The sequence below is a fragment of the Meriones unguiculatus genome, chromosome 12, assembly GCF_030254825.1.
Source record: "Meriones unguiculatus strain TT.TT164.6M chromosome 12, Bangor_MerUng_6.1, whole genome shotgun sequence".
Taxonomy (NCBI): domain Eukaryota; kingdom Metazoa; phylum Chordata; class Mammalia; order Rodentia; family Muridae; genus Meriones; species Meriones unguiculatus.
This window is the reverse complement of record NC_083360.1, coordinates 45,029,771-45,040,934: the sequence shown is the minus strand read 5'-3', so window position 1 is coordinate 45,040,934 and position 11,164 is coordinate 45,029,771. Positions and strand designations below refer to the sequence as shown.

The 11,164-nt window shown below is 41.5% G+C and overlaps 1 protein-coding gene across 1 annotated transcript; it reads left to right on the top strand.

Moving 5' to 3' along the window:
* The first annotated feature begins 145 nt into the window (after positions 1–145).
* On the top strand, positions 146–8,948 carry Pno1 (partner of NOB1 homolog). Its single transcript, XM_021654148.2, has 7 exons — positions 146–404; positions 517–666; positions 2,832–2,915; positions 3,093–3,153; positions 3,339–3,456; positions 7,630–7,700; positions 8,211–8,948. Exons 1-7 carry the CDS (start codon positions 204–206, stop codon positions 8,276–8,278), a joined length of 753 nt encoding a protein of 250 aa, XP_021509823.1. The 5' UTR covers positions 146–203; the 3' UTR covers positions 8,279–8,948.
* Positions 8,949–11,164: the final 2,216 nt, after the last annotated feature.

Sequence of the window (11,164 nt, the reverse complement as noted above, 5' to 3'; positions counted from 1 at the left end):
CGAGCGCGAGGCGGCACGGCGACACTGACTACCCGGCATATCCCAGGGCAGCCACGTAGACACGCGGACCAATCCCGCCTCAGGACCCCGGCCTGGCCCCGCCTCGGCAAAGGGGCTGAGTCCTCAAGTTGATTGGCGGAGCCTGGCGCATGCACGGTAGGACCGCGCACGTGTTCAGCTGCTTGTAGTTACCGGGCTGCGACATGGCAGAGATGGAGACGCAGAACGCGGGGACGGAGGACGGCTTTACCCCCGTCACGCACAGAGGAGGCCGGCGGGCGAAGAAGCGACAGGCTGAGCAGGCGTCAGCGGGACAGGACGGAGACGCAGGCCGCATGGATACGGAGGAGGCGCGGCCCGCCAAGAGGCCGGTCTTTCCGCCGCTCTCGGGAGACCAGCTCCTGGTCGGCACCGGGGCGGGGCGGGTCCCGGGCGGCCTGGAGAAGGGTCGCCTCCCGTTTTCGTGTAGGCCCGCGTCTCTCGGTTCTCCTGAATGTGAGTGTGTTTCTATTGCAGCCTGGGAAAGGAGAAACGAGAAAAATCCCGGTCCCAGCTAACAGATACACGCCGTTAAAAGAAAACTGGCTGAAGATTTTCACTCCGATTGTAGAACATTTGGGGCTTCAGATACGCTTTAACCTGAAATCAAGGAATGTAGAAATCAGGGTAAGGAGAAGGTTAACCATTTCGTAGCGCGTAGCGTTCGCGCTTTCAGAACTGAAAATGAGTGTGATTTCCCTTCGTAGAACTTAGTCTAAAGTGTCCCCCAACCCCCGAGTTTTAGTGATTTGAACTTAACCGTTAACCAAATCCCTTCAAACTACATTCAAAACAGTCACTGACTGAAATCCTAAATTGGTTCTGAGATCACTCCAAAATACTGTCTGTCCTGTGACTGTCTTCTGTGTGTGTCGCGTTGATGAAAGCAGGAGAGTGGTACGCTGATATACGTTAAAAGGGGGCGCTGAGGTACCTCCTGTAGTGTAAGGGCTGTATACTGTCATATACTCTCTTTGGAGGAAAGAGTATAAGAGAGTGTACTGTCATATACTCTCTTTGATACTTTGAGAAAAATATAAATTATGTGCGTTCACGTGTGTGTATATGTGTGTGTGTGTTTTCATTGTCTCTTTCAGTAGATCTGTGCCGGTTCCAAAGGTCACAGTGCTTCTATTATGGTATTCTAACATCCTCAGTACCTCTAAGGGATAAAACCAAGATGCTTGACTGAGCCTGCTTTTCAAGTAGGAGACCCAGCTGTGTTTATTTCTGTTTTTTTTTTTTTTCCGGCCTGTGTTTAGGGTGACTTTGCTCTCTGAAGAAGGCGTTTTTTCCATTCTCTTCCTACTTCAGATCCAGTCAGCTTTCAGGGTGTAGCCCAAACACTTTCTCTCTGGAGGTTATAAATGTCTATTGTGCTTAGATGCCTTGTTGTTGCAGGATCATTAGTTGTAGCATTTGTCGATAATGCTGTGTATCAGGTTCATAGTGGTCCTTAACATATACCACATCTTTGGTCTTTAAGGTATAATGTGGTTGATACAAACCCGTCTATACCCATACGCACGTGAGTGCCAGATGACTAGGAAAGGAAAGTTTAAGACATGTACTGCCTTGGCCAGTCATCAGGCTGGAAGTGCTAGAAGGGACCATTCAAGATCTTCTGCTCTAACATGTTATATTAGAGATGAAAAAAAACTTAAATCCTAGGATATTTATGGGACTTGCCAGAAGTTACACATAGGGTGAGAACCGGAGTTAGGTGCTTTGTTGTTGTTTTGCTTACTTCTGGGGAGTTTTTGTTTTTGTTTGGTTTGGTTTTTGAGGTTCTAGCCCTGGCTAGCCTGGAACTCTAAAGAGATATGGTGTGGGGATTAAAAGCATGTGTTTCCACACCCTGCTGATGTCTGTTTTTGAATGTGAAAAATCTTCAGAATCCTGTATGCTTTTAAATTTATCATATGGGTAGTCTTGTCAAATGTGTTGTGAATTTGTGTGGGAGACCAGAGGGAATATTTTAGAAACTAGACTTCCGTTTGAGTTTTTAGTACCTTAATTTCCTCCTTATGTGTTTATGTCCTATAACATTCAAGATTGTCAAGGTGAAGCTTAGAGCTAGATGTGTAAAGCATACTATTTACAGTGGTGGGTGTTCTATGAATAACCACTGTTTTTGCTGTTCAAGGAATTACTTGGCAGGCAAGATTTTTACTTAAGCTTTTCTTGATTTCTTTAGTACTAGACATACAAGTAGTTAGAACTAGACTTGTTTATTTGGGAAAGAACAGCATATAAATGGTCCTTTAAGACAAAACATTATGAGCTGGGTGGTGGCGTACACCTTTAATCCCAGTTCTCTGTAGGCAGAGGCAGGTGTAGCTTGGTGAGTTCGAGGCTAGCCTGGTCTACAAAGTGAGTTCCAGGACAATCGGGGCTCCACAGAGAAACCTTGTCTCAAAAGAACAATACTTGCCCGCTCCTGTCCCCACAAAAGACTCTTTGGGAAAGACTGCCTTGATGGAGAAGAGAACAGGACCCATCTGGACATTTAAAAGAGAACAGCGTGGGTGTGAGCACTTGGGATGTGCTAGAGGGATGTTGCTACTAACTTAGAGCAGTCCAAGTCTGTTCAGTCAGTTGAGAGGGTCTGTGTAGAACTCCTCAGCTTTGAGAGAGGAAGGTTTTTATTGTACAAATTAGAGTGAGTACTTATTTACTTAAAGGAGTCTCTTAGAAATTGGGGGAGGGAAACTTTAATAGAAATACCATTCTAGTATTTTGTTAGAATGTGTTCTTTTTTATTCTAGCCATATCCCTACCTCTTTTTTCAGACTTGTAAAGACACCAAAGATGTCAGTGCTCTGACAAAAGCTGCTGACTTTGTGAAAGCCTTTGTTCTTGGGTTTCAGGTGGAGGTGAGTGGTCTTATGAGACTTCAAAATACACATTGTGGACATTTCAGTAGATGGGTCATTTTCCAAACCTTTGAGTCTTGTTATTGCAGTATCTGTGAATTTTAGTTACAAAAATGCTGTTCTGTTCACTGGTATCTACCTGAAAAGGCCTTCATAGTGTTTCCTTTTGTTCCATAGGATGCGCTTGCCCTCATCAGGCTAGATGACCTCTTCGTAGAGTCTTTTGAAATAACCGATGGTGAGAACATCTGTTTGCACAGTCAGCCTTTGCATTTCTGAATACTTTATGTTCATAACTGTTACTTTTCTAATAGCTTCAACTGAGTTGTATTACTGACACTTTTCAGAAAATGTATATTTACTGTTGCTCAGTAGAAAAAGTCAGTCTAGCTAGCCACCTGATATCTTGTCTTTCTTCTGTAGTTAAGCCCCTAAAAGGAGACCACCTGTCAAGGGCAATAGGAAGAATTGCTGGCAAAGGAGGAAAAACCAAATTCACCATCGAGAATGTAACAAGGACACGGATTGTTTTAGCAGATGTGTAAGTGTCTGTTCTTGAGAAAAATGTAATTTGATCTTACTCGTTTCAAAAGAGTCATAGCAGCTATATTTGCTGCATTCTTTTTTCTTTTTCTGCTATAGGACAGTGAACCCAGAACCTTGTGCATTCTGGTAAAATACCATTCCCACCGCTTTATAATAGTTGTGTTTAACCCACATTTAACCCTTTCTTGCCACTGGAATTTTTTAGGTATGTGGTTCTAGATGAGTAGTCACCAACCCTGAAAAGATGATGAGTTAGTTGAGGATATTTCAATAATTGTAATTCAGCAATAAAAGAAATATTTAGAGTCACTATTAAAATAATTTATTATAAGGGAAGATTTAAATTTTACCTCAGGCAAACCATTAAGGGAAGTACAAGTAGTGGGTGTTTGAAATGCCATTGTGAGGCTTTCCTTTGGAATATATGTCTTTCGTGTGGGTTTACACACATACCTTTTTTAGGAGGAAGGTGAGTATTGCACATTGAGTTTAAAAAGTACTGTCAGTTACATACAACTATAAATACGATGATGCAAGCAAGGGTGAGGTGCTGCATGCAAAGCTGAGCGCTCCTTTCGTACGATGAGCATGAGAGTGTGCCATATGAGGCCGGGAGTACCCCTATGATGTCGAAGCTACCGTGTTCCCAGTGTGGTGTAAGAAAGACAGATGATAAAATACAAAGTTGGCAAAAAGCAGTTGACAGAGGGTATGCAGATTTCATTTGATATCATTTTTCTCTAAACATTATTTAGGCTACATTAACGTAGACATTCTTTATATTTAAGGATAACTTTTGTATTATATTGGTGACCAACTACTTTAAGCCAAATGTATTATCACAGTTCTGTTCTGAAGGCTGAAACCTGGGGGTTTTTTGTACTGCGAATTTGAAAGACAAGAAACTGCAATATTTAAGATGGCTGAATTTAGCCTAAAAGTCTTAGTTATTTGGGAAATTCAAAGCTAGAATCTACTTGCTAATGGACTTGTAGGTAGTTTGTTGTTAACTTTATATGCCACAAATTTAAGAGTCTTAGAATTTACTGTAAAAGTAGTTTCAAACAGTGTTTGAGTTCAGTTTATATCTGTGAGCTTCACCTGTTAACAGTGTCAGCCTAGTGGGTTGCTCAGCATAGCACCGTCTTGTAGACCCACCAGACCCACATTGCCTTCATCAGAGTTGTGTACCCCCCCAAGTCATTTTAATCAGTCCCAGTCAGCCACTGCTCAACTTCCTCTCGCTGGTTTTCCTGTTTCCAGAAACTCATGGCAATGGACACCCAGTGTGTGTTCATTTAGCATATTGCTTTGAGTTTCTTGGTTTTGTTGGGTATAGCAAAGTTTAGACAAGTAGCATTCTAATTTCAGTTGATGGATATCTGGGATATTTTATTTTGGAGCCGTTATGACCAGTACTGGTATAAAAGTACTTTTTATATCTTTTGTTTAATTTTGAAGTAGATTTAAGATGTAACAGTAGTTTGTTTTGTTTAAAAATATTTTGAGATTGTAAGATAATTGCATTTGTCCCTTCCCACTAAACCCTATCCTATGCCCTTCTTTGCTCTTTCAATCTCATGACCTTTATTTCCCCCATTGTTATTGCCTGCATGTATGTGTATACATACGTCTAGATAGAAGCTGCTCAATCCGCTTAATGCTACTTGTATGTGTGTTTTCAGAGCTGACCATTTGGTATTGGGTAACTAGTTTCGGAAAACTATCTCCCACTCCTGGCAGTCCTCAGTTGCTTGTGGTTCTTTCAGTAGGGTTGAGGCCTCTTGGGCTCTTCCCTGTTTACTTTGGCATGTCCATTGCTTCTGTTCTTGTTCAGCTCATGTTTGGGCTGTCATGTTGGGGAGACTTTATGAGTCACTAGTGGTAGTAGGAGATCTCATCTCACGGTAAACTCCCTGGTCCTCTGATGCTTACAGTCTCTCTACCCTCTTCTCTAAACTGTTACCTAAGCTTTAGGTGTGGGAGTTTTGTAGGTGTATCCATTTGGACTGGACTCCACAGCTCTTTAGTGTGGTTTTCTGTAGTGGCCTCTGTCCACTGTATAAAAAAACTTTCCTTTAGGAGTGACCAAGACTATACTTAGCACACTAAGATGAGGACATGTTCTTCTTACAAAGTTGGCTGATAACTTGGCAGTACACAGAGCAATGTGAGCAAGATAGAAAATTCAAGGCAGTTTGCTTTCTAGATACATCTGATGAAGTAGCGAAGGGGAGGTAATGTTGCCTGTGTTTCAGGAGGCCTTCATGCTTGTAAACATGTACACAGTAGGGTGGGCCTGTGTGAGCACCTGCCTCATCCATGCTGGAGTTTTGCCTGGCTTGATCATGTGCAGGTTTTACGCAGGCAACCACAGCTGCTGTGAGTTCGTGAGTACAACCACACTGTGCTGTCCAGAAGACAGTACTTTGCAGCAGTCCTTTCCAACTTCTGGCTCCATAAGCCGTGTGGGGAGGGCAAGTGATGTAGATAGATAGATAGATAGATGTTTTCTTTGGACCTGAGTATTCTGCAGCTGCTTATTCTGTGTACTCTGACCAGCTTTGAGTTTGCATCAATCACTGTCCACTGCACAAAGAAACTTCTCTGATGAGGGCTGAGAGCTGCACTGATCTGTGGGTGTACAGACAAGTATTCAGAAGGTGGTTTGTTACTCTGTGTAGGAAAATACATTCTAAGTTCTCCCTAGGTCTTATGTCCTCCCCAGTAGGTTCTTGCCAAATTTGCAGTGCTAGGTTCTGTGGAGCAGACCTTAAAACCAATCAGAAAGTAGTTAGTTGCTTGCCCCATAAAATTGATGGCACCATTGTATTAGTGAGCTGTCTTGCCAGATTGGTCATTATTGTAAGGTAATGGGGTTCACGGCTGACTAAATAAAACCTGATGACTTTTCTCATTTGGCAGCCTGGGTAGCATCTTCTATCATCATGAAAGCTAACAAGTAGAGGGGAAGCTTACAGGTAATAATTACCACGATTTCTCTGTCCGATGACGGAAGGGTGTGGTGTTCAGCAGTCAGTATTGTCAAGTCTGGTAGGTAAGCATCAACATTGCCAGTAAACTGTATAGTTTGGGGGAATATAGTACCCCATCCAGGAATTTGAAAGTCAATAAACCACATCTAGCATAGGACTTTGAATTTGACATTCTTGGGGGTCAGGGAAAAGCATTATATCCCCCAAGTACAAACTAACATTGTGTGTGTGTGTGTGTGTGTGTGTGTGTGTGTGTGCATGTATGCAGCATGTATGTATACATGCTTCTAAAGTAGTTTTTCATAGCTTTGTAAGTTGGAATTGAAAGGTGCTGTAGTCGTTGAGTCAGTGTTACAGATCTGAATATTTTGTCAGTAGTTATATGGTCTAAGCTTTCGTGATTTCTGTGTCCTTTCCTGATTGTGTCCTCCATCCTTCTCTGTCCTTAACCTTCAGGATGAAATCCAGGGCTTCAGACTAGGCAGGAATGTGTGCTTTTGAGCTAAATACATCCCTAGTCACTCCTCAGTCTCCTGATTTCTTGAAAGTTTCCTGCTGTACAATGGGAGTAATATCTACCTAGCAAAGCTTTGAGGATTATATGAACAAACATGGAGGACTCACTGGATGAGAGGAAATACTGACCAGGAATCTCTTTAATGTGTTTGGATGAGTAGGTCATAGCACCTGTATGGAGGTCAGGGACAACTTGAGAGAAGAGTTAGGCCCTCCATCTACCAAGGGGTCCTCAGGGAACAAACTCAGGTTGTCAGGCTAGGTGGCAGGGACCTTTACACACTGAGCCCATCTCCCTGCCTGTAACCAGGAACCTGGGAGTGGTGGTACTTGCCTGTAATCTCAGCCCACAGGAGGATCACTGCATATTTGAGGTCACCCTGGCCAACATTGCAAGAACCTGCCAAGCAAGAGAAAGGAATTCTTAATTTGTTCTTAATCATTTGTTTCTTTTGATATTTTTTTCTGTGGGGATGTATAATTTCTAAACCACAAGTCACTCATTTTAGAAGTGGTTTTAGAATGTTTAGAACGCAGTCACCGCCACCCCAAGTTTGGGTTCTGGTTTTATTGTGATTGTCCGGAGTTTTTAATTTCCCAGGATTTGATACAGACATACCTTTTGTGGTTAACCTGCCTCACTTTACTTCTTTCAGGAAAGTTCACATTCTCGGCTCTTTCCAAAACATCAAGATGGCAAGAACCGCCATTTGCAACCTCATCCTAGGTAATGGCAGTTTATTTCTTTGGTGTTTTCTCAGGAAAGATTGGGGAATAAAGTAATTTTACAAAGCCATATTAACAAAGCAGCTTTCATATTGTTAGATACCAAACAGAAGCTGCAGAGCTGGCAAACGAAAAGGAGGATTCTTTACTTAGATTCCATTTGTTAGAGAAAGAGAAAGGGTATATTGGATATCATTAAATCTCTGTTGCTTTCCTAAGGAAGTGCACAGAAAAGACATTGCAGAATAATTGAGAACATTACATTTTATGTTCTACGAAATGGGGACTGCTGAACACATCCAGTTAATTTGATTGATTCATTTAATGTAGGCCTAGAGTCATAGCACCTTGCTCAGAGGAACTGGAGGTTTCTCTGGTATTCAGGTCTATCTGCCTGGCTTCTTTTTGCAATATTTTTTTACAATTCTTTCTCTTAGGAACACAAAGAATTTGTCTTCTATATGTTTGAATATATTTATATTATATATAAGCTGCTTTTTTTTCTTAACAGGAAATCCTCCATCAAAGGTATATGGCAATATTCGAGCAGTGGCCAGCAGAGCAGCAGATCGGTTTTGATTCTCCTCGGATTTTCACATAAAACCATGGGAGGAATTTCCCAGCCTAAAGCTCAGGTTCCTTCTCAGGTCTCGGCCAGAGCAGAAGCAGCAAAGGAAGGTTACACTCAGCTGCTTCTAGGATTATTTAAATGTCAAGATGGAATACTTTTAATACTTACACATTAAGTCTGTAAAAATTTGCTGTATTTTTCAGTTTGAATCATAAGGCAGATTCAGTTTAAACCCATCATTAGAAATCTTGCTTGCGACTTTCATGTTACATATTTACAACTAAACTTATAAACTTTTTTTTTTCTCTGAAAATTTTAAAATCTCAGAAGACCTGTGAATCAGGATCCTTGGTAAAGAGCACCGTGACTATTTCAGGGTTGGGTCACGGCAGTAGCTTGCACTGTTGAACCATAGTGCTCATCTTTGTACTGACTGTGCAATTTATAAAATAAAACTCTGAATCATGAGGCTAATGAATGTTAGTTTCAAGTAATGAAAGTCATCAGGAATTACTGATATTGGACATATTTCTCTTGTAAAGTTAAACCCAAAACAGTCCTCCGAAGAAAACTATGCTCTCCAAACAGTATATTCTTGTAACTAGTTTATGTGTATATGAATTTGATGCCTTTTTCTGTTTTAGAACCCACTTCATTAAATGTGATTTAGGTACTACATTCTCTTGTTCCTTTATTGAACAAAATATGTAATGATTGGAGGGCAGGCAATTCATTCAGTCACTAAAAGAAGTAGTACTTTTTAAAAATCAGCATTTTGCTTGCATTTAGGTATATGCGCCATGTATGTGCCTGATATTCCCGAGGCCAGAATAGGGCATAAGAACCCTAGAACTGGAGTTACAGATAAGGTTGTGACTCATCATATATATCTAGGTCTTCTGAAAGATCAGTAAGTGTTCTTAACCACTGAACCAGCAATAATAAAAATGGTATCTATGTGTTTGAACATAGAGGATCACTGTGTAGCCCCAGCCAGCCTTGAACCCGCAGAAAGCCTCCATTTCTGCTTCCCAGGAGCTGGAATTCAAGATGTATGCCACCACGTCCAGCAGTTTACTTTTATTTTTATGTGAATGTGTATGCCTGCCATATGTGTATAGGTGTTTCCTGGAGCTGTAGTTATATATGATTGTAAGCCTAATGTAGGTGATGGGAATGAAACTCCAGGTCCTCTGGAAGAGCAGCAAGTGCTCTTAACCCCTGAGACATCCCCAGCTCGTTCTTTGAGACATTGTGTAGACCAGGCTGGCCTGTTTGCCTCAAACTTGGGGCAGTCTGATGCCTCAACTTTCCTACATGCCTGGGTTACAAACGTGTGCCATGCCCTGCTTAGTATAGATTTTGTTAAGTTTGGATTCTGTCTTGTCAGTGGGGGATGCTACTATCCAGACTGCCTTGCATCTTGGATATACCTGCTATCAACAGGAAAGTGCTGGAGTGTTTCACCAAACCAAACAGGAGAATATTTAATATTATCAGACCTTGTTGAAAGTAGGAATATATTGGGACTTCTGTAGTCTATAGACCACTTAAGAGGTACGGACCCACTCTGTCTGCCCAGTGAGAGATTCAAAATTGTGATGACTGCTACCATGTGCCTTTCTGGGAAATGAGGTCTGTCTTTAATGCCTTTCCAAGTGTCTGAAGATGCTGCACAGCTAGGTTAACAGTGTTTTGGTTTTAATTCTAAGGAACTGAGGCAAAAGTGAATATAATTTTTTGCCTTGAGAAAATAGATTGTAAAAGTGCAGTGTGCTTGTATTTCTCGAGTACTCTGCATTCCAAAGGTGAACAATGCTAGAGACTTGACTCTTGAACTATGAATTAATGGTAATTTGATTCAATCTTGCTAGTAGTTCATCTTAACCTGGACCAAATCACTCCCTCACCCTGAAAGCTCAATGGGTTCCCGTTGCACTGCCTGCTGCTGGATTCATCTGCTGTCAGCCACATGGTCCTTTTGATACTCCACATGCATCCCAGCTCCAGCTCTGTTACTTACTAGTATACTCTCTGGCCTAAGAGAAGTGAATTCATTTTCTTAGGTAAAGCTGTGGTACAATTTGGTGGTGGTGGGGGGTCCTACATTCCAGAAGATCTGGCTCCAACCCTCATGCTCCACAGCACTAGAGATAGGGCTGAGAGTTAATGACTGTTGAGCATGCAGGGAAAGACTCAATTGTTCTGTTCTGAGAGCCACGTTATGACTGGAACAACACCTAAATGTTACATTTTTGAAAGCACCCATAGCCATTCTGTAAGCTGCAAAGTACCTGTCTTGTGCAAAAATACTTCTCTTGGGAAGGCATTGCTTATTTGGCCAAAGAAACCACAATCTCCAGGAACTTTCAAATAACTCAGCCACTTGGTTTGGTTAGTTAGTGGACAAGGGAAAGGTTGCAGTAGGACTTAAAGGCACAAATTCAACGTGAATCTGGAATGTGGGGAATTTTCGAAGACTAAGGATGAACGTCTCAGTACGTGAGCTTGAAAACCATTACTTACTCTAATACACCCTGAGAACTATACCTTTCGTCCTAAAACATTTTACACATTAAAAAATGCTTTTTATAATACAGATTCCCACATTAACCGCTGTAATTGATATTAATACAACTTAGTTAACTTTAATGTGCAATCATAACAATGCTGTCTTCTGAAGCTCTGTACAAGTTCTTGACACTAATTCCATTTCTTCCCCATTGCCCTTGGCATAAACCATTCTGCATTTGTCTCTATTAACTACTACTCCATTAATATAAAAGTAGAACTATTTCACTTAACAGGACTTACCCATGTTAGAGCATTTGCCAAATGTTCCTTCCTGTTGCAGTATTTATACCTATAATCCCAGCACTCAGGAAGCTGAGGCA